This window comes from Gopherus evgoodei, chromosome 5 (assembly GCF_007399415.2).
Source record: "Gopherus evgoodei ecotype Sinaloan lineage chromosome 5, rGopEvg1_v1.p, whole genome shotgun sequence".
NCBI lineage: Eukaryota > Metazoa > Chordata > Testudines > Testudinidae > Gopherus > Gopherus evgoodei.
This window is the reverse complement of record NC_044326.1, coordinates 84,881,542-84,905,893: the sequence shown is the minus strand read 5'-3', so window position 1 is coordinate 84,905,893 and position 24,352 is coordinate 84,881,542. Positions and strand designations below refer to the sequence as shown.

The 24,352-nt window shown below is 41.7% G+C and overlaps 1 protein-coding gene across 7 annotated transcripts in view; it reads right to left on the bottom strand.

Annotated features, from left to right (window-relative positions):
- The window catches only part of SH3D19 (SH3 domain containing 19), a 169,797-nt gene that overhangs the window by 56,372 nt on the left and 89,073 nt on the right, over positions 1–24,352 (bottom strand). For 4 of the 7 annotated variants that reach the window (XM_030563551.1, XM_030563544.1, XM_030563545.1 and 1 more), the window contains exons 3-4: positions 13,617–13,657; positions 1,024–1,066 (exon numbers count right to left, since the gene is read on the bottom strand). Coding sequence is in view for 6 of the 7 variants with exons in the window: in XM_030563544.1 (XP_030419404.1) it covers positions 1,024–1,066; positions 13,617–13,657 (84 nt within the window). In the remaining variant the exon portion in view is untranslated. Of the gene's footprint in view, positions 1–1,023; positions 1,067–2,185; positions 2,227–13,616; positions 13,658–24,352 lie in introns of all 7 variants that reach the window. The other 3 variants (XM_030563549.1, XM_030563548.1, XM_030563547.1) reach the window with 1 other exon arrangement.

The following is a 24,352-nucleotide window of genomic DNA, read 5'->3' as shown; positions in this document are numbered from 1 at the left end:
TTAAAGGGACTGAGGCTCCAGCCGCTGCCAGAGCTCCAGAAGTGATTTAAATGGCCCGGAGCTCCCCGCAGCGGCTGGAGCCTCTGGCCCTTTAAACCACTGCCAGAGCCCCGGCGGGATTTAAAGGACCTGGGGCTCCCCGCTGCTTTACCGCGTTATATCTGAATTCATGTTATATCAGGTCACGATCTATCAAGGTAGAGATGTATTTGTGAACAATGCTTAGCACAATGAGGCCCCAATCCCTGATTCCAAACTCTAGGTGCTACCACAGCATAAATAATGATAATGCTTATGAGTGTAAATCAATTGCCTACAAGAGTAAAGGATGTATTCCCTATCCCCCAACACCAATATTCAGTATTGCACAACTGTGCTCTGTGGAACCTTTCAAGATATTCTGCATAATAAAATATTTTGAGAACCAAACAGTGTTGGGAGGGATCCGGAACATCTCTCTACTGTGAAATTGTCCATAGAATGAAAAGCTTGGCCAATGCTTTGCTTTATTAATGAGTTGTATGCCTTTCTTGGCCATTGCGGGATGCTGGATATCTGGCTACATGGACCATTTGCTATGGTAACTTCTTCCGTCATTTTGCTATCAGAAAATGCACAAATATATGTTTAAAGGGTACTTTTAAAAAAGGATAGGAAGGGATAGAAAGTCAGCACCCAGAGTTTATGACAGGTTAATTGGGACTCCCTTTCTGAGAAGCTGTAGGGGTGTGTGTATTTAAGTTGTATTTTCAACCTGAAACGATCACCTAGAAATGGATGCCAGAAGAAGTTTTTTTAAAATTTCAGACCAAAAAAATCCATCTGCTTAAAATCTCATTATTTTTAAAATATATTTATTTCTTTGGTTCCAGTCATTACTATTTTTACACAGAAAAATCAGAAAGGAAAAAAAAAACTAGAAGAAAAGGACAAAAGTAGGATCCTGATATGATCCGTTAAAATAAACTCTCAAGCCAACTATTAGGATGACATGTGGTTGAAATATAAATAACCATGTTATACCTTCTATCTCTCTGATGTTCGGTATGAGAAGAAGTCCGAGAAGCTATTGAAGTAAAAGAAAGAAAAACAAAGTTAATCTGGACTTGTACAGCAACAAAATAAAGATAGTAATACTAGAATTGTCACCAAGCTATCATAAACATAACTGATTGTACATAGCATTTGATCATAAACTACAGATTTCTAAGAACGGCCATATCTAAATAAAAATGATTTGTATTTAACACGGGAAAAATTTTCAAAGCTATTCTTTAGCAATACTTTCAGATTGACACAGAATATACATATTTACATACACACTGGAGTTCAAGAATCCCATTCAGACAACTTGCAGAGAAAAGAAGGAAAATATCCAAAACAGTTACCACAATATTAAATACATATTATGATGCTTAAAACCACATGAAAACTGTGAAAGAAACTAACAAAAGCAAGAGAATTAATGAAAGCAAAGCTACCACATCCTAACACAGACTTTTGTGCCTTTTTGTTTTTCACCACTCCATGAATTAAGAACAGAGTAATAAACCTCAGCCTTGTCTTTTGACAATTTATTTCCTAGACTTTGTGTAAAAAAAAACTTACAAGTTTGTTAGTTCAAACTTTTGGTTTGGTTTAATAATTAATTTTTTAAAAATCTAATCCAATACAAAAGACATTTACCTGAAAAACTATTTCAGACTAGTGGGTAAATATAACTGTGTGCAGGAGAAATGTACATAGCATTGCTTATTAAAAAATTAATTCAATGTCCACTAATCAGTGTTTAAATTCTCGGGCACCTCATTCACACAAATAATGGGACCATTTCTGGGCTAATAGTTATCTACATTTATTTTTTATATCCACTGCATTTTGGATTTTCACAAGCTCATTAAATCCTCACTCTCTAATCCTGTATTTTTGTCATATTTACAATCAAATATTTTTTTTAAGGCCACACTAACTTTTTAAAATGTGATTAAATAACAACATAAAACAAAACAAAAAAGGAATTAACTCTCAGCTGAATCTTTGCATAGCAAATGTGATTTAGGGAGAAGTAAAGTTTATTGTGCAAAAAGCTGACAATTGTTCCATTATTATGCCATCATAGAGTGATAGCTGAAATCAGCAAAGCACCGCTTGAAAAATCCCCAGCATAGTATTGTCACAGACATACCTCTTCCACGGGGCATTTTTGATGTGCACTATTCATGAGTGCTAGAGGAAAAAAAGAAGGGGTTAAAGTAGAAAAAGAGGGTGCAGAGAAGAAAAAGAACAATCCAAGGTTCCTATATGTCAATAGACAAGATTAATTGGATTTGTGTTGTTAGTCACACAAGAATAGTGCAGATTTCACGCGGGGGGGTGGTGGTGGTGAGGTGGGGTGTAAAAAAACCTGATAGCTCGAAATAAAATCTATTTTAAAAAGATCAAAAGCAATTTAATTGAGTTTTTAATTTCTATTCTCACACTGAATTTTATGGGGGTTTACTTATTGCCTGGCGATATCATCTTAATTGTGAACAGGAAAACTGAGGAAGAAAGGACCTTTGTATTGTTGATTTCAAATGGGAAAAGAGGCATAGTTTGAATGCTCTTTTTAGGTATGTATTAATTGATGTCTGCTTTGATATAAACTCTCTTGTTTTATTTACTTTATAAACAGATGGAATATACTTTATACCCTGATGGTCTGACCCAACTCCCAAGAAGTTGAATCAGATTCTTCAACAACATGCATTCTACCCATTCCCAGCTTATCCTTTAACCCCCATGTATGCATAAATATACATTTCCCTTCTTAGATTTCCCTTTCACTAAGAATAGAGAAAAGAGGTAAATCTCTCCAACTGGTAAGACACACCTATTTGCAATAAGTGTTGTTATAACCATGTTGGTCTCAGGATATTACAGAAACCAAGTGGGTAAAGTAATATCTTTATTGGACCAACCTCTGTTAGTGAGAGAGAGAAGCTTTCACCAAGCTCTTCTTCAGGTCTGTGAAATGTATTCAGTGTCGCAGCTAAATACAAGGTGGAACAGATTGTTTTGGGTAATTAGTTACATATTTCAAGGGACCATTCAAGGTGAAAAGGCACATTAAACCTCTCATGAGGCTATGGGGGGGAAATAAGGCAAGTGGCTGTAAGGGGTTATAGAATGGTGTAATAAGCCATAAATCCAGTGTTTCTGTTCAGCCCTTAAATTCATAATTTTTCTAGATACTAAAAATTAAGTTCCCAGGCTTGTCTTTTGAAGGTGTTGTGCAGGTTTCCTTTGAGAATGAGGACTAAGAGGTCAGATATAGAGGATCACTTTGTGAAAAATATTAGCAATATAAGTGTTCTACTCTCTGCACTGCCTCCCTATAAGGTAGCTGGCAATTGTCTGTCTTGTAAGTGCCAAAGCTGTTCAGTTACTATGACTCAGTTACTGCAATGTTGTGAATGGCTAAAAAGTCCAATTCTCAAGCAATAGATTGTGTAGGAGTGATGCGCAAGGCCAGAAGATGAAACCAGTGCACTACTGGCACTTAAGGTCTGCTGCACTTTCCTCTTTGCTCTGTCTTCACTTTTCTCTCTCTCAGCCTCTGACTTCCTGGTGCAGCACAGTCCTCCAACATAGCCTTTGCTAGCTGCCTTTTCTGGGCTTGCAGTGCAGATGTTGAAAGTTTTCAGCTCCCTCTTGCAAACTTCCTTGAACTTGAGCCTACGATGGCTCAGTGACCTTGGAGCATCCACAAGTTCTCCATACAGGTCCTTTGCCATGTGTCTATCATCCATCCAGTACAGATGACCAAACCAACAAAAATGTCTCTGTTTAAGAATAGTGAATAAATATTAGACTTGGCAATTTTGCTTTCTCAGATACTTTGGTATCAGGGACTTGTATGTGAAATCAAACTAAGACAGGAGGTGTGGAAAGTGTTAAGTCTTCTTTCATGCCTTCTGTAGATGGTCCAGGTCTTGTCACTAAACAGTAGCATGCTCATGACACACCTTGTGCCATAATCAATGTCTTCTTTAGATTGATCCCTGTTGGTTAGACCAAATTTATCACAAGCTAACACAAAGCTTTTGCAAAGTTTCTGGAGTGCCTATGTGAAACAAGCCCTGAGCTGTTGGCAAAAAGAAGTTCTAATTCTGCTTTTAGACAAGCAGATTTGTTGAAGAATTTTCCATCTGATCTTGCATGGAGACGTTTACTCTCAGTGCTAGATAAGAAAGTATGCAGTGGATTTTATTTCAGTGACTAGGAGCATTTCTTCAAATTATGCTGCAAACCAGTCCTTATCTTGTGCAGTCTTTTTACCGAAAGCTAAGATATTCATCCAGAATGCGCTCAATACTCCATCAGCATTCAGGAAGGGGCAATCAATGACATAGTTTCCCTGAGATTCATAGTGAATTGGAAACACCTTCCTTGGTCTTTTGTGTTGTTGAAGTTCATTTGTGTGCAACAGCTTTGTTTAGTACAATGGAATTTCTGTAGTGAAAGCCTCACTTTCCAGTATACATGTGCATGGTCTGTGTCACAGTCTGCATCACGAAAACAGAGTATGGAGAACATCCTGCAAGTGTTTTCTAGAACTAACAATTAAATCCAGTTGGTGCTAGTGTCCAGATCTGGAGTGTCTTCACAAGACCCTTTGATGATGACTGCATTGAAAGTAAGTGTTGGTAATGCATGCTCCTTGGTTGGTACAGAACTAACCATTTGTAATTAATTTTTTCCACTCTATGGTGGCAAGAACCTAGCAGACATATCATGATCTGAGCCGACCCTAACAATGAAGTATCCTAACAGACAGAGTCACTTGCCTGATGGTCACTTACTGATGATGCTATCAACGTGCTTATAGAACAAATCCTTCTCTTCAGAAATGGAAGAAAGCGTTGGGGCACATATATTGATGATATTGGCAAAACCACCTGTCATAGATATTCTTAGTTATATAATTCATTCTGATATTGCAATGAGACCCTTGACATGGATGCTAATGAGTTTTTGACTGGAAATACCACCCCATGACCAGAGCACCCTTCTTTGCCTTTTCTATGCCAGAAGAGGGTGTAATGCATCTTGCACAGAGAGCCTGTGTCAGCTAGTCTGGTTTCAGAGAGAGTGGTCACATTAATGTCAATGTTCTCCAGCTCTTTATCGATGATAGCATACCTTGTAGAATCACTGACCTCCTCCAGTCATTTAATATACTAGGGCACATTGTCCTCACATTCCAATGAGCAAGTTTGAAGAGGATGATCATTGTACCTGGAACTTTGGCACAGATGCCTGGGCAGTGAAAATAAAGAATCAGATGGTTGCCCTAGGACAAAAAGTCCCCCTCTTGGTGGGCCTAACTGGACACAAAGGCTTGGAGATCAACATATTTGGAAGCAAGCACAGCTGCAGGAACTACCTGAAGAAGCTCATGCCAATCACCTGATATTTTCTCCACTGTGGACTGGGTGTAGTGTTTCCTCTCCTAGCCTTTGTAAAACCAAAAACTAGATGCTAGGTGGTAGCACCAGATGGAATGAAAAACAATATCCACAAAGAATAATTCCAAAAGGGATCTGGCATTATCCCCATCAATCAGGGATTCCCAGTTTAGTCACTCGACCCGCAGAAGGTTGTACTGGGTTACATGGAACCAGTAGCAGGCCTTACATGCCTGACCTTATCCCTATGAGATACAAAGTCTTATTCAAGGTCTATGCCCTAATATTCAAAGCTCTCCATAAGATTAGTCCCAACTATTGAAAAGATTAATTCTCTCTCCATAACCATGAATTCCATCAACAGCTAAATTCCACTGGAATAATAAATGACACTTTCAACCAATGGGAGAAGTTCATGAGTGCAGGAGAAAGAATTTTCATGGGGCTTGGATTTAAACTATGGAACTCACTCCTGCAAATAAATAGAAAAGCTCTGTCTGTGTAAGCTCAAAAGCTTGTCTCTCTCACAAACAGAAGTTAGTCCAATAAAAGATAGTACTTTACCCACCTTGTCATAGCTCACACTGCATTCAAAAGAAAATGGAAAACCTCTTTTTTCAGCTTAGCTTTCTGTCAATAGGCCTCCCCCGTCCCCCCACAGAGTTAACCTGACCCAATCAATAAATGAAAGCTCTGCCTGGCTGAGTTATTCTTACAGGCAGAGATGGAACAGAGAGTTTACTTTACTTTAATTACTCAAGAGATCAGAGCCCTATACACACTTAGATATATACTTATATACAGATATAGAAAAGATATCTATATATTAGTCCACTCAAAGTGTCAACTTGGTTTCATTGCATCTTCCAGGCTACATGACCAGTTGTGTTGTTTTGTTCAATAAGACAGATGTTATTTCCTCCCTTTAGTTTTAAAAAAATGCCTGGAAGACCTTTCCCCCTGGAGGTGAGAAAAGAGGAAGCAGGGGTTGGGATGTATGTGGCAGTGCACATGGACCAGGGGGTAATCCAGCAGAGAACTACTCTGAGTGGAAGTGTGAGGATGTGTGTGTTGTTTATCTTAATGTACAAATCCTACACAACATCTTCCTATTATGTTAACAAATAAGAATTTTAAAATAAAAGTATTAATATTTATTAAAAAAGATATTTAAAAGTAGGTGCACGTCTTGAAAAGAAGCAGTCCTTGAGTTTTTTTCAGTCTCTCCAAAAAATCATCTATACTTCAGTAAAATTAAATTATTTGCAAAGGATTTTTTTAACAACTGGATTTGCAATCTTTTTTGCTTCTTTATGATGATGGAAGAGTTTCTTGTTTTCCCTGCCCAGTTTTTAACCGTAGAACGACAGCTTTCTGTGCTTTTAAAGAAGGACCTTTTGGTCTCAGGATTTGTATTGTAAGCTCTCACACCTTCACTGAAGGGGCAGAGGTGAAAACAATTACATCCTTGCTCCAAAGTGATCTTTAGTTGATGGAGTTGAATAGATGTCAACAAAAATTTTAATCTTCCCTTCTCCTCTCAGTGGCTCAGCTTCCAGTCTTGTAATTCTCATGAGCTCATCATTTCAATACTTCTAGCATAACCGGAGAGAATTTTAGGATAGATAAGACCTGAATTTCTAATATTTAAAAAAAAAAAGGCAGGAAAAATGTAACTTGACACAATAAGTCCAATTGTTTTTCCTTTGCGGGTGACCGTTAAAAAGCATGCCCCTATTTTTGTTCCCTAGAATACTATTTATGAATGTCAAATACTGACAGCTTTAAGTCAAAAGCGTAATCAATGGGAACCTGTTTCCATTTCAGTGTGCATGTTCACCAGTAAGACGGTTGTTACCTTGAATTCAGCTCAGAGCCATCCATTGCCATAGAAATGCTGACACTTTCACAGGGATATATGAGTAATATTAGATAAATAAAAATTAATGATAACTATATGTGTTATGGTTGAAGAAAAACAGAACAAAAACCTGAGTTCTCCTTTAGCCCTTTCCATCTTATGGCTCTTAGGGAAAAAAAAATCTTTATGACTGATTTGACATAACTTTCTCTTTAGGAGGATTTGTTTCTTTCTGTGAATGTCCATGAGTTGTCATAGTGTGCTTTTTATTCCAGTACTGCATGCAACTTTCTTTAATGCTTCATCTGCAATGGCAATAGGTACAATATAAATGATAATATATTTTAAATAAATATTAATTCTGAGAGTTCTAGATTTCAAAATTTGCATTGTTTTCTTCTTGTAACCAGTATTTTTGTATTTCTTTCATTCCAACTGAATGTGCAGCGGCAAGAGAGTATATTCTGTGTTTTGGATAGGGTTATACTCTAGTTCCTTTATGACTGGAGTTTTTCCCCTCATCCTTTCCCCTTTAGATAATATTCTTGCTAACTAGTTCATTTTTCTTCTAAATTTGACGCACATATGGATTTATTGTTTTCAGTGATGAGAAGTTTAAAAGGCTATCAGACATGTTTCACAATTGGACCTATGGAATCACATTGCAAATTTTCAACATAGGATAAAAAGTAATAAGCCTGTTCTGACAAGAAGGTTTGATTTTCAGCTGAGGCCAGAATGTAAAGCTCTTTGGGAAAGGGCTATGCCTATGTTTGTACAGAATCTAGGTTCAGAGCTGCCATCCTGTTTGGGCCACTGAGCATCACTGTAATATGAATATCACAATCATATTTTTCAATTCCCAGAAAATTGCAGTTTTGGTCATTTTTCTTAATTTCTTTTAAAAAATATGAAACATGGATTTGTTTTTTATTGTGGCAGATTCCACCATTTTTATAATTTCTAATTTTAATTATAATTAACTAATTTCATTTTTAACTAGAGAAGCCAACACCTCAGACACAAACATCCCCAAACGTTGGGGGAAGTCCAGGTCCAAAGTGTGCAGCACAGACTCTTTTTAATCAATTTTAGTCCTAGCAATTGTAGTTTCAGAAAATGAGTTCTGTCTATTACATCTTTCAATAACGGTAGCTAGTGTGATCATGATGAATTTTAAAATAATGCTAATTGTTTTAAACAGCAAGGATATGTACTGATCATTCTAACTGAAGATTCTCTTAGTGCTTTCTCATCACGAGTCAGACATTCTTGCCCTCAGTCCAGTATAAAATGCAATACATTGGCATTTCTAAGAAATTATTCTTGTCACTGTATATCTGTCTTGGTATTTATATGGCCTCCATCACTGTAATATCTGAACATTTCCAGATAATTAAAACAGAAAAGCAAACCATACTCTCTCTGTTCCTTCCCCTACCCATATGAGTAACTTGGAACAGTTAGTACAATGTGTGTGTGAGAGAGCAGGTTGTGTGTCCGTAAGAAGCGCTTATTACGGAAAAGCTAAGTTGAAGAGACAAGTTAAAAACAGACAGACAAATTGATTTCACAAAGGTCTTACTGGATAATTTTCATAAAACAAGAGGTTCAGATAATTGTGAGCTTTGTTGTTATGAAGCTCTTTAAAACCAGAGTGCTGAAGCTAGCACCTCAATAAACTCCTAAACTTCACTCAGGCAGAGTTTAGGAGCCTCTATCATGCAGAACATAGCTGCTCTGCAGGACTGAAGCTCCACATGGGAGGCATGCTCCAGTCAGACAGTTAATAGCCCCAGGGAACATAACCAAATTTTAGTAAAACCTAGTGTTTCAGTTAATTGCAGTTTGAATGTAATAGTGCATCTGTGAAAGAAAGTCAGTGAAATCTTAGGGACGTGTAGCTACCAGCTAGTCATATTAATGCAGAAGTATAGATGGTAAACCTTGAAGTGTACCAGGAAAGTACTGCTTGCAGATATCAGCATGAAGAAATTTTCATGGCAGACATCACTCCAGAGGATAAACTAAGTTGCCAAAGCACGAAGCCAGGAGCTTAAAACACAAAGTGTACATCTGCTGCCACAAAGAAAAGGGCAACTGTCAGCTTCTGGTTGATCTAGCTACAGCCCTACCATTGTGGGAGGGCCTGTCCAGACAGGGACATTCCACCAGCAGCTGCTGCCAATCACTCAGCTTCCTCACCCCACCCACAAAAAGGTATTAATAAAGGTGAGCTATAAAACCTGCTGTCCACAATGCAAGTTACTACTGCTCCTCTTACCTCTAGCCACATTCTTGCCTAGCAGATGACATCAGTGGAATGAGTCATAAAACATCTTCCTGTGCCAGCCACTGCTATACCTGGCTCCAGCTATGCCTGTACAGTTTCCCATCCTTGCCCAAGGCATGAACCCCACTCTTCTCCATCTCAAACTTTCAAACATTACAAATTTTCACAGACTTTCACGGTCTGTTTGGTTTTTTCCGTCTGTGACATAAGTCTTATTTTCAAATATCTGTTTTGTTTAAACTGGAAGACATATTGGGCTGGCTTTTCATTAGCCAATGTTTCTTTACAGTTCAGGTAATCACATATGTTTATTTTTATATATAAAATACTGAATTTCTCTAAATAGTCCATGTGCTTTAGTATTATTTTTGTTTGTATTATAATAGTGTCTGGAGGCTCCTACCATAATAAGGGCCCCATTGTGCTGAGCCTACAATACACAGAGCCCTGGCTGATAGAGCAGTTATTAAGGCTAGGAAATGGCGGTAATGGAGAGGAAGAAATTGGGGGTTGTACCCCTTACTACTATTTCTCTCTGTCCTCTAAATTGTGACATCTTAACTTTACTAAGGAAATCAATCTCAGGAAGAAGGGACTCTGCTGAGCTACCTAGCCATTTGAAATTATATGTTTTTATCTCCCCAGCTAGGGCTACAGTCAGGGACAGCAGGAGAGAAATAAAACTCGCCACTCCTCTGCTAAAAGCAGAGAGAGAAGGAGAGAGAGAACTCCCAGCTTCAATACATTTTAACCGCTGTCCTCAGGTTGTAAACTTTGCTGACAGCTGTAATGAGGCCTTGCAAATGGAAGCTAATGACACCACGGAAGTTGAGATTCAGAAAAAGAAAGAGGTTTCTAATGCGATCAAGGAAATATTGTTACAGTAGATACTGTACATTCTTGAGATTAATATTAAGAGTGAGTTGGGATCAGTCAGAGCTAGAGTTTTGATTCAGAACTATCAATAACTAAGATTGTTGGCATTCAGGTGACTATGGTTTTATATATTCTGTCTACATAAATATATAATGGCTGTTTCACCCCTTTTTAAATCACGGGATAGGTCTCTCTGAATATTTTAACACACCTGATCATATACTAGTACTATATTATCATTACTTATTATTTGTTTTGTATTTGCTTGATTGCTCATTGAGAGAAATTATACATGTAATTGCCATAGATGGCGCACAAGTCTTTCCTTTAGGGAAGGCTATGGAGTGCCAGAAGCTCCCTAGAAGTAGGGAGGGGGGCACTCTAGCACCCGGACCATGGCCCCACCCCTGTGAGGTCCCACCCCTTCTTGGCCTCTTTCCCCTGAGGCCCTGCCCCCACTCCACCTCTTTCCCCCCTCCCCCTAGACCCCATCCTCACTACGCTGCCTGGTACTGGGCCTTAGGCTGTGCTACAGGGCTCTCACTGCCCCCCCACTCCCGGCTCCTCACTGCCCACCCCCCACTCTCTGGGTTCCTTACTGCCCCAAATACCCCCCTCTGCCTCCACCCAGGCTCCTTACTGCCCCCTACCCAGGGCTCATTGCTGCTCCACCATGCCCCCCAGGGCTAAGTCCTGTCCTTTCCTCCCACTCACACCCTGTGAGGCCCTGGTAGAAGAAGGGGAAAGACCCGTGCTGCAGCCAGGGGGCAAGGTGGCTCAGGGGTATGGCCGCCTGGGGAGCTTGTGGGGAGACAGGAGGTCCAGGGCATCCACCACTTCTCCTTGCAGCGTGGAGGACAGTGCGGCTTGTTTGGTTCCCCACCACCAAGGGGCACAGGGAAGTGCTGCCTTCCTGGGTCACTGCTAAGGGGAGCTGGGCATGGGCCCACGGGTTGTGCCAGCAGCCGCACTGAGACCGCACCACTGGCATTCTACTCTGGGATCCCCACTTGGCAGAGTGCAGCACTGTGGACAGCCTGGAGATGTGCCTGTGGATGAGCAGAGCCAGAGCACCATGCCAGACGCAAGCAGGGGGGAAGAGGCAGAGTGGGGGCGAGGCCTTAGGGCGGAGCAGGGGCAGAGCTCAGGAGAGGAACGTAGGATGTGACCCACGCTGCATCCAGCATATGCACCCTGCATGGCCAGCCTTTTTTATTTTGGGGAGGCTTAGCTCAGTGGTTTGAGCATTGGCCTGCTAAACCCAGGGTTGTGAATTCAATCCTTAAGGAGGCCACTTACGGATCTGGGGCAAAAATCAGTATTGGTCCTGCTAGTGAAGGCAGGGGGCTGGACTCAATGACCTTTCAAGGTCCCTTCCAGTTCTAGGAGACAGGTATATCTCCAATTATAAAATATAAAAAACCCTTTATATGTGCTACCCCTGGATAACTGCCTTTATATGTCTAGGATTTGTGAAATGTTACTCCATAATTGTGTAATGCTTTTGTGAATGGTTTTATAACTAAAACAAAGGACTACGGCGTAGACAATCTGGATTCAATTCCTGGCCCCAGTAGACTTCCTGCGTGACCTTGGATGAGCCACAATCTCTCAATCCCTCAATTTCCCATTTGTAAAATGGGAATAACAATGGCAGCACCGGTGTATAGAAGGTGCTGCGTTTTAAGCATAGCATCATGAAGACTTGTTCTGAGCAGTTAGCAGCACAGTGCTTACAGTGCTGTTGAGCACATTGTGCCCTGTCTATACTAGAGATCCCACAATTGCTAGCACAGGGGGGAGATAGATCAGTGATAGCAACAGTGGAGAAGTTTAGTAGGAAATTACACACTAGTGTACATATAGCTGAAGACAAGATAGCTTTCTGAAATGCCAGCTAATGTCGTCAAAAGAGAAACATGAAATACAGAGGAATGAAAACATTATTTTGGATGATTCCAAGTGAAGTGAATATCTGAGAATGTCATGGTAGGGGTTAAGAGGACAGAAAGGAAGATAAAGAGAGAAGTTAGACGAGGCATAGACTAGACTTTCATCCAAGGCCTAAAAACAAAATCTCTACCCCAAAATTAAACCACATTCATGGGTCCAAACCCAGCTCCCATTAAAGTCAATGTAAGTTTTGCCATTGACTTTAATGAAAGCAGGAAGATGCTCGAACCAACCAGTCAAGTTAAAGTAGGCAACTAACAGCCAGATTCTTCAGAATCAGATATACACAGTTCACAGCACAAATGCACAGATAAGAGAAAGGCTAGTGTTCTGCAAGAAGAAATAACTCAGCAGCAACTGGGAGACTTGGTCTAAAACAGGAGTGGGCAAACTACGGCCCGCGGAACAGATCTGGCCTGCAAGCCATTTTAAGCTGGCCCACGAGCTGCACCACGTGGCTCGGCCCCACTCCAGCACTTCAGCTGGGGCACTGGATCAGGGGCTGGACCATGCGGTTTGGCCCCAGTCCGATGAGAGATGCAGGGTGGTGCCTGTGGACGGGGAAGTGTGCAGAGCCACCTGGCCGCGCCTCTGCATAGAAGCCATAGAAGGGACATGCCACTGCTTCCAGGAGCTGCTTCCAGGTAAGCATTGCTCGGAGCCTGCACTCCTGAGCCTCTCCCCACCCCCACCTCCTGCCCCAACCCTGATCCCCCTCCCATTCTCCAAATCCTTCGTTCCTAGCCTGGAGTACCCTCCTGCACCCCAAACCTCTCATTCCCAGCCCCACCCTAGAGCCCGCACCCTTAGCCAGAACTTGCACCCCTTCCTGCATTCCTGCCCCAGCTCTGATCCCCATCCCATCCTCTGAACCCCTTGGTCCCAGCCCAGAGCACCCTCCTACACCCTAAACTCCTCATTCCCAGCCTCAATTTTGTGAGTATTCATGGCCCGAAATACAATTTCTATTCCCCGATGTGGCCCTCGGGCCAAAAAGTTTCCCCACCCTGGTCTAAAATGAGGCAAAGCAAAAATGGTTACAGTCTGTCAGATGATTAATGATTCTATAAACTTACCTTTGTTTAGTCATTTAATCTTCTCATAAAAAGTAGCCACTTGCTGGAAATGAAGATGCAGCAATTTGAAATTAAGAGACCCAAGAGTAGAAGAAAAATAGACTTACTTCTCTTGATTGCTGCTCTAATGGATGACAGGGGTCCTTGGCTTAATAAAGAAAAGAAAGAAAATTAAGTACATCACTAATCTACAGGGAAAAAGACAAGTAGCTCCCATTACTCAGAGCTTCTGTACCAGGTGGAAAGTACATTGTCATACACAAACTCACAGCACAGTATCCGGTTGTCTTTTACAAAAATAAAAAGGGCAACTTCATATTTTACAACAAGATTCATGTTTCTCCGCATCTCTTAGACTACAGAAATTTGTCTCAAATTGCAAATATATGTACCCACATCTAGGGCCGGTGCAAGGATGTTTTGCACCTAGGCGAAACTTCCACCTTGCACCCTCCCCCCCCTGCACCCCCACCCTGAGGTGCCCCCCCCTCACGGCAGCTGCCCCCCTCCGTCCTGAGGCACCCCCCTTGTGGCAGCTCCCCCCCACCCTGAGGCACTCCCCCGCCCCAGCTCACTCCTGCTCTGTGCACGAGCACGAGCACCCCGAGCACGCCGTGGCTGCTTCACTTCTCCCGCACTCCCCAGGCTTGCGGTGCCTAAGCTGATTGGTGCTGCAAGCCTGGGAGGCGGGAGAAATGAAGCAGCTCACCCCTGTCCCGCCTCCACCCTGAGCACGCTGTCGCTGCTTCACTAGCCTCTGCTTCCCAAGGCGACCGCGTAGGTTGCCTAAATCATTGCACTGGCCCTGCCCACATCCAACTCTTTCTAATGAAAAATAGTATATGATTTTAAATCTAAAGTCATGCAAAAACTGCAAGATGATTTTCTTTTAAACTATTATGTTTTCTGAATAGTGTGCTGAAGTTCAGATTAGTCACATCAGATTGGAAAACTTTGGAAGATTATCACAGTTCATATATTATCAGATTACTTAGCATTTTATAACTGGACATTCTTGTAAATAAGCAAAAATGCAAACAATAAAATCCCACACTTCATCTGCTAAGCATTTTCAACAGCTACTTTAAAAAATGATTTTATCTTCACAGTCAGCTGGGTTTGCAGCTTTCATTAACAGCTTACAGGGGAAAAACCCATGACTGAAAATTTGTTGATATGCAAGGACAGACAAATCCGTTTCTTTCTGGCAACTCATTTGTTTTCTTACTAGAGCTAAGGTCATTGATACTTTCCTTATGAGATAGTTATTTAATCTAGACATAACAGCGTTCTTTACTCTGCACCCACAATCCAGAAGAACTTGAGAACATTCACATTTTTAAAGTAGTATATTATCTTCAAGAACATAATATTAAGAATCTGGGAAAATATTAAGCCACAAGAAGTCTTATAATCACTCACTAATAACCTTATTCTGAAGCCAAACATGTTTTACACAGTACAGATAAAAAATAAGGCCCAACTCTTTAGTGAGAATTCTGTGGGAAAACCAATATTCATATTAAAGGCTAAAGACTAAGTTGTACCAAATACTGTATATTTTATATAATGTCTTTAATACAAACAGCTGAGTTTACATAAGACTTTTCCACCCCTGCAGCTCCACAAGTGGTACCAATGGCGTGAGTATTAGTGTAGACAGACAACTGGCATAAGGCCTGGCAGTAATGGGAGACTTTAACTACCCAAACATCTGTTGGAAAAGTAATCCAGCAAAACATGTTTTTCAATCAATTCTCGGAATGTAACGGGGACAATTTTTTGATTCAGAAATGGAGGAAGTGACCTTTAGAAGTTGTTCAGAAGGTGACTGAGGACCAATGGCGGATTTAGAGTTAGTGGGGCCCCGTGCGCAGCTTCATTTTTGCCCCCCCCAAAAAAACCCAGCCAAGAAAAAGAACATTCCCTCGTAACTCCTCCCCATTTTTCATTCTTTTGTTCTTCATCCTCCTCCTATATCATAAGTAATAGGAAGTAACTGAAAATAAAGTGAAGTACCTTGATTGCTTTGGAGTCTAACTTTTTTCCCCACAGACCATTTGAAAATTGCTGAGCGTCTCGGTGGACCACTTAATGATCTTTCAAAAAGTTGTTTGTACCATTAGCTAACTATAGTAAAGTGCTTTGAGTAAGAGCTCTTTATTTAAAAAAAAAAATCTTAATAACCTTTCCTCGGTCCACCTGAATGAAGTTCTCAGACCACAGTTTGAGAACTTCTGGTCTAGATAAAAGCTTGTATTTGCATTACGCCAACATGAAAAATGTGTAAAAATAAAAAGTATAGATGATGCATGAATGGAAAAATTAAAAAAAAAGTTAACTTCCTCTGAAGAAACATTCAATTTGGGGGGGGGAAAATGTATTCAGATAGCTTTTTTCTACACTTTTTCTTTACAAAATTGTCAATTAAGTCATCGTAAGTAATATTTTGTAAAGAGGCACTTTCCATTGTCAATATTGCCGAACTTGTCAAATGTTCCTGACTCATCGTATTTCGCAAATAATTTTTAACTCATTTCAATATAGAAAAAGAACGTACACCCAGAAGCATTTGTGACAGGTATTGTCAAAAATATTTTCAGAATGGTTTCTACATTTGGAAAGGTTGCCTGCAAACCGTCACGTACAAGTCTATACAAATCAACTAGTGATCTTGAAGCACAAACCTCATCATCGGGGCGGCTCCAGGCCCCAGCACACCAAGCGCATGCTTGGGGCGGCATGCCGCGGGGGGTGCTCTGCCGGCTGCTGGAAGGGCGGCAGGCAGACAGCCTTCGGCGGCACGTCTGCGGAGGGTCTGCTGGTCCCGCGGCTCTGGTGGACCTCCCGCAGGCATGTCTGCAGAGGGTCCACTGGTCCCGCGGCTCGGTCCGCAGGCACGCCTGTTGGAGGTTCACCGGAGCCGCAGGACCAGCGGACCCTCTGCAGGCACGCCTGCGGGAGGTCCACCGGAGCTGTGGGACCGGCGACTGGCAGAGCGTCCCCCGCGGCATACAGCCGTGCTTGGAGCGGCGAAATCTATAGAGCCACCCCTACTCATCATTTTCAATAAAATGAATGAAATGTTTCGCTTCATCTTTAAAAAGATTTGTGCCTATGTCCTCAAGGTAGAATTTACTTAATTTCTTACCGTAGTGGTTTTTAGCATTTTTGTCCATACTTCTGTCAAAAACCACACAAAATAAATCAACAGTTTTCTTTAGAGATTTACCTCCACTCTGCAATTGCACTATTATTGTGCCAAAAATAACACTGACCATCTCAACGATAATCTTCTCTTTCCCTTTTAACTTGATTTAATTGTCTCTAGTTTAATCAAAAAATAACTTCCTGGTTTTTTTATGCTTATCAGATATATCAGAGGAACCTATCTTTTCTGTTAATGTTAGTGCCTCTGTTTCCACTGAGCCATAGCCATTTTGAACGTCCATGACAAAACTTAACTGAGGCTAACAACTGTGCAGCATTCAATAAATTTGTATCAACCTTTTGCAGCAATTTGCTAATGGCATTCTCTCTTTGAAATAGTTCCACAAAAGAGTAAGAACAGCAATATTGTATTTTTCAAAATTTTCTGCTATAGATTTTGCTTCAGTTTTTGCATACAATTTTTCAGAATTTGATGTGGCTATGTCTCATAAGGTTTTCTTTATATCCTCATAGCTCATTTTCAAAGCCAAAACAGCATCTGCATGAGCAGACCACCTGGAGTCACAAATTATTTTGGCTGTCAAATGTTTTTCTTTGCCTGCTCCAAGAGTGATTGCAGCATGCTCCACCGATGTGTGGAAACCAAAAAAGAGGCATACATGTTTTGAACAAAGTCAAAAAAATTTGTAGCTCCCTCACAAGGTTTGGCTGCAGAGATGCAGATTAAATTTAAGGAATGGCTGCAACATGGTATAAATAAAGGAGAGGGGCTTGCATTGTCCAGTCTTGCCTGTAGACCTGAACATTTTCCTGCCATATTTGCAGCATTATCAAAGCTCTGCCACGGCAATTTTTGATGTCCAAACCTAAATTTGCAATTATTTCCAAAACGGTTGTCTCTAGACATTCAGAAGTGCAGGATTTTAGCGGGACAAAACAAAGAAATCACTCTACAACTTCACCATTGCCAGTCACATATCTTAAAATGAATGTTAATTGGTCTACATGACTCACATCTGGTGTTGAATCGACCATTATGGAATAGTACTCAGCATCCTTTATTTCATCAGTGAATTGGTTTCTGAGCCTCTCTGTCATAGTGATGAATTCATCATAGGTTTGGTGTGTTAAAAAGTTGTTCTTCCCTGAGCCACAATACTGAAAATTTTTCAAATTTTTTTGAGAAAATCATCAAATTCACTAAGATATTCAAGGCAGGTTAAAAAATAACCGTTTCAATTTGACAATGATGACTCATGATGCCCTCTTAGAGGTAGTCCCAAAGAAGACAACAGTTTGACAGTGGCAACAACACGTCTCAGCACTTTCCTCCAATAAGAACATTCCTTTTCAAACTGAGCCGATGACACAGAATCAATTATTACACCTTTGAATGAACTTACATATAGCATTAATACGAGCTTTGGAAGTTTCATGATCAACAATATGTCTTGCAACATTTCTCCAACTGCAGTGGCCGTCGACGAATGTTTGTTTTCCTTTACTATGGTCAGGGAATAATTTGCAAACATAACAGTAGACTGCCTTAGTGGTTTCCAGAAGGAAAAAAAAAATCAACAAAATTCTCATTTCAGTCGTCCCACTTTTTTTCATGCTCAGAAAATGGGACTCATGAACAGCTATAAATTGCTTTTGTCCTGCAACCTCTACTCTTTTCTCAAATTTTCCATATTACCCACGTTCTTTGGTTAATTTACTATGAAATATTATATCAAATCCAATTAAACAGAGTTTGGCCATAATGCAATGTCTTCAGGGAAGGTTTCTTCTCTTACTTTGATAAAATTACCAATATTTTGTAGTTCCATTGTCACTTCAGAGTCCATTTGTTCAACTTTTGCAATTGTTGTGGTATCCCAACTTGGCAATGATCAGATAATTCAGATGTTTCGACACCCATACTTTTTGATGACTGTCCACTACTCAATACTTCAAGCTTTTTAAAAAATGATGACAAACTCTCTTTTTGCTTAGCTTTGTCTTCTTACCTCGCGTTCATTTTTTTTGCGTTTTTGACTGCCAGACTCATAGTGTCACTTCATTATTGCTAAAAAACTGACCTTGATTTCAGGCAGATTAAAAATGTCTGAAAGAGCAGAAGTGTAGCCACGTGTGGGCCGTGGATCGCCCAATTAGGTTTAACACAGTTAATCCTACATTTTTTAATCAGGCTCTGTAAAAATGGGATTTTGAACCATTACATACTAGTGACAAATTACAGGCATTGTTGCAAAGTGTGGGGGAGGGTGCTTTTGTTCAATTGGATAATTGATCAAGCAGACAGACTTTGATTGGCAAATGATGATTTCCCTTAGTTGCTGTTACTTCTTTGCTAGACATTTCAAAAAACCACATTTCCACAGTTCACAAAATAAGTTTGCAGAATGCAGAAAGCCTGGACCACTTCGCGACTTGCAACACTTATTACATTCAGTAATTTGTCTGATTTGTCCTGCATTTTGGGGCCCCCAATCGTTAGGAGCCCTGTGCCACTGCAAAGTTTGTTTCATGGTAAATCCGCCACTGCTGAGGACGGGTAATGTGGTCCTGACACTTACTGGAGCAGAAGCATAGTCTACACCAAAATTCTAGATCCCGTGACATTTTACAGTAGAAATTCAGGAAGGCCATAGAAGAAAGTTCTCATATTAACCCCCATCTTCTCCAAATTAACCAATAATTTCTCATGTGTAACTGCATCAAATGCCTTACTGAGATCCAGGTAGATTAGAGCTACTGCATTTCTTTTGTCTAAAAAATCAGTTATCTTCTCAAAGAAAGCTAATAGTAATTTTGTTACTGCCTCTTAATACAATAATTGAAACAACTGTAGAAAAATCTACAATTACTTTTATCATTTAGGCTACTTACCTTTTGCAGTTCACCAAGCTTGAACTAGGAAACATCCTAACAGCCCTTTCTTATCTTAATCACCTATTAAATCACTCTGTTTATAAACAAAATTCTGACTCCCTTCCTCAGGGGTGCAAGTTGGGAGCTGCACTCTCTGATCTCCTCTGCACAACTCATTACACTGCGCACTCAGGCTGCCTGCCTGAGGCTTTCAGTTGGGAGCGGGGGGCAATGCCCCCCATGTTCCTCCACAGAATCCGCCTATGGGAGTATTATACCAGTACTACTCACTCAGCATTGGATACCTATCAAGTTTCAAGTGCAGATCAGGGAACAATCCTTCCAACATAGCAACCATTTTCCTACTGGAAAAGCAGGGCTTTGTTATTCCTGGAGTTCGGACCTTCTAATAGCAAGCTAAGAAGGAGGAGAGGATGCAGTTGTAAAAATTTTATTAAGATGTTAAAAAAAAAAGTGAACAGTACAGAGTTTAACCATAGAAGTTTCTGGTTATCAGGGAATAGCATACAGATTATCGAGGGTGCAAAGTCTGGTTTAAGATCAAGTGGCATAAAGAATACATAATCTGCTACTATTGACCAAAGTATTTACACTGTACTCATCACTGTGATATTCCAGAGAGCATTCCTTGTGCAAGAATAAGCTGAGATCACACCAAGATACTTTAGACACTGGTGTAAAATTACTGTTCCTAATAACCCTAATACACATCTATCAGTTTAAATATGAATTCATGGTGACAACGATAGTGTAAAAATACTATGTCAAATCAGTTAAAACAGTACAAATATGTACATGTAAATACACACCACATTAATTTCATTGAGTTGCACTAGTGATACTGACAGGAAAAATTTGGCCTGTGCAAGATAGCTAAGACGACAAGAAACAAAGGATTAAAAAAAATCCTATAAGGAAGAGCCAACACTTTTGAGATAGCAAAACAAATGGCAAATATTTGCCCTTTAATACGATTCACAGCCTCTTGTTTACAGGCAGGGAAACATGATTGTGCAAGATCTATTGATGTAGCTAAAAGATATGGAATGAAGTTTATTTCTGACAGCATGGTGCATTACTCCAATTGCTTGTAGTACTGTTTTCATAAATATTTTAGTGGATAAACTAAAAACACTTGAAGCCACTACACTATACTTTCATCTTGACATATATTTCCCTGTGCATTCAGATGAGACTGAGGGTTTGTCTATATCTACAGTGCTGTAGCTCTTAGTGAAGACTTTACCTACGCTGATGGGAGAGCTCCCATCGGCACAAACACTCCTCCTTCGCAAGAGGTGGTAGCTCTGTTAATAGGAGAAGCCCTCCCATTAACATAGCGCCACCAGGAGTTAGACTGGTATAACAGTGTTGCTCGGGGGGGAGGGGTTCCACCCCTGAGCAATGTAGTTATACCATCATAAGTTCGTGGTGCAGACTAGGGACAAGTAGCTGAATGGCTTTTGCTTTGAATCATTATGATTACAAATAAACAAAGAGACCCACACAGGAAAGTCGATAGGCCTGGATCTACAAGTGTTACCTAGCAGCTCTGTGTTCTTGGGGAACCAGGGCGCAGTACCCAAGTACCCAGCCTTGCTGACTCACAAAAGACCTCCATCCCCACCCCTACTCCTACCCCTACCCCTACCCCAGCCTCTGCTTGAACCAAATCTGCATCAGAAGACAGACTTACAAAAAGCAATGAAAAGGCAGTCGGAGACACACCTAAACCCCTGGGATAAGGATGACGGGATTAAGGAAACTCCCCTAGCCTCATTTGCATCGAAGATGAGACAAGGAGGCATCACTATTAGCATATGGAATGGAGAACACAGATTCCAAGGCAAGAAACACATGGAACTCTAGAACCAGAAAAGCAGGGAAGCATTGTATGATGGGGGATCTCTGTTCCAGATGTTAATGAACCTACGCCTGCACACACCCAGCTCAGCAGTTATCAGACCAATTCTAGTAATAAATCCTTTACTGGTATCCAAAATAGTGAAGCTGCCTAATTGCATTGTGAGCTCCCTCCAAGGAACACAGCCCAAAGCCAGGAATGATCAGCTCCCATGGTCTAGCCTGAACAAAACAACTTTGGTATACTCCCTTCAGGGCTGGCTTTAGGACATGCAGAGCCTGATTAGAAAGAGCTGCCGCCGAAATGCAGCCGAAGACAGTGGCAGTGATTGAGCTGCTGCCAAAGACAGCAGCAGCAATTCAGTGTCAGCTCAATCAGTTGCCTCTGTTTCTGGCAGCACTTTGGCGGAGGGTGTGGGGCCCCTCTTCCGGATGCTGCGGGGCCCAATTCCTGGGAATCGGGGGAGTCGCCCTAAAGCCGGCCCTGCTCCCTTGTTCACACAAACAAATCTAGTGTTCTCCCTTGAACCATTATTGTTTCTCTACAAAAACTCATACCCATGCTCAAGTAAGTGTTCTAATGCCTGGATCCAAACTCTGCATATGTTCCATTGGAACTTATCTTCTCCTGACTGATCATGCTGGGGGTTGTACCTGTTTCCAGCACTCCAGACCCTCAGCTACCACCAACACCTAGGACCCCTGATCAATTCAAGCATCACAGAGTGGTGAGAAACACCCCCCCCCTCGCTAGGGACAGCCTTCTGACCCTGACTTATGTGATCAGTTAGTTTTGTAAACCTGACTTTTATAATCAAATTTAAGTTAGATTTAATATTATAACTTTTGTTTGTTTGGGTCCCCTATGGTTATTACCTGACAATAAATAATTTTCATGATTAAGCTGGTTGCTTCTCTCTCCCCCTCTCCACTCCCCATGGGTGGTGGGTTTTTTTTTGGTTTCCTCATTCACTCTGCAGCAACACTCATTGTACCTAAGCTAAAAGATCCCTGCAGCACCCAAAAATCCTGTGGGGTTTGCTCATCAAGTGGGTTACTACAGAATAATTGTAACGTGAAAGTGGGGAATAGAGATGTGCTGAACCAGGGGCCTATGAGGGTGGCAGGTAGAAAGTGCTGCTCGACCCTGCCTGCTCAGGCATGCTCTATTCCAGTGTGGTACCAATGGCATGTGAGGGTGACAGCTTGGAGGTGCTGTTTGAGGGCATATGAGGACGAAAGCTTGGAAGTGCTACTTAACCCAGGCTACTGAGTCCAGGGACATACAAGGGGTCAGCTTGGGAATGCTGATTGACCCAGTCCTCTCAGATGCGCTCTGCTAATGTGTGAGTGCGAGTCTGATTCTGGGGCTGGAGGAACCCAGCCCTGGGGAACCTAGGTCCTGCAGTATAGCTCCATTGGGAGGGAACTTGCAGCAGGGAGAAGTAGAGCTCCACATGAGAACACAAGTGACACAAGCAGTACATTGACAGACAGGGGTGGCTCTAGACATTTCGCCGCCCCAAGCACAGCGGCATGCCGCGGGGGGCGCTCTGCCGGTCGCCGGTCCCGCGGCTCAAGTGGACCTCCCACAGGCGTGCCTGTGGAGGGTCTGCTGGTCCCATGGCTCCACCGAAGCTGCGGGACCAGCGGACCCTCCACAGGCATGCAGCCGCCCTCCCGGCGACCAGCAGAGCACCCCCGCGACATGCCGCCCCAAGCACGCGCTTGGTGTGCTGGGGCCTGGAGCCGCCCCTGTTGATAGATGTACAGACACCCCACCTCCACCCACCCGAGGAGTAACCCTAATAAATGAGCATACCCCAAAGTAACAGGCAAAACTGGTAATCATAGAATAGAATCATAGAATATCTGGATTGGAAGGGACGTCAGGAGATCATCTAGTCCAAACTCCTGCTCAAAGCAGGACCAATCCCCAGACAAATGTTTGTCTCAGATCCCTAAGTGGCCCCCTCAAGAACTGAACTCGCAACCAACTAGCAGGCCAATGCTCAAACCACTGAGCGATAGAAGCCACATCTATACTGGGTGTACTTTACTGGTATGGGAAATTGTATACTACAGTAGTAAAGCACTCTTGCTGTGGGTGCAGCTGACACCAATAAAACTGTGCTTTTACTTAGATAACTGCATCTACACTAGGGGCTTCTGCCAACACAGCTATGACTGTCAGAGATCATGCCTCTTCACACCCCAAACTGACAGCTGTGCTTGCAGAAGTCATAGAATACCTGGGTTGGAAGGGACCTCAGGAGCTCATCTAGTCCAACCTCCTGCTCAGAGCAGGACCAATCTCCAGACAGGTTTTTACCCCAGTTCCCTAAATAGCCCCCCCTTCAGGACTGAACTCACAACCCTGGGTTTAGCAAGCCAATGCTCAAACCACTGAGCTATCCCTCCACCCGCCTGTAGTGTAGTCTTTGCTTAATGCCTTATCTTCACTGCAATGTTAGCTCAAGTTATCTACACTTGAGTTAGCTCCTCTCAAGTTAACCTAGTTCAAAGAAGATTGGTCACACTATAAAACACACAAACTGCACAGAGTATGAGTCTGCACTGCACTACTAGCTCCAGGATCAGCAGTAATCAGCTTCAACCCATAACCAGTGATGGGACAGCTAGCTCAAGTTTAAAGCACCACTTAACTCAAGCTAGGGATTGTGTGTGCGCCTGGGAGTCAGGTTAAAGACAGCACTCAAGTTATACTTTGAGCTAACACTGCAGTGAAGACAAGCCCTAAAGGAGTCTTAACTATCATTTAATTGATCTTAAGGGTGGGATTTTCTGAAGTGCTGCATGTTAGCCTAACTCTGCTCCCAATAAAATCAGTTCACTTCAATAAGAGCAGAGTTAGGCCAATGCAGAGTCCTTTAGAAAATCTCACCCCAAGTGA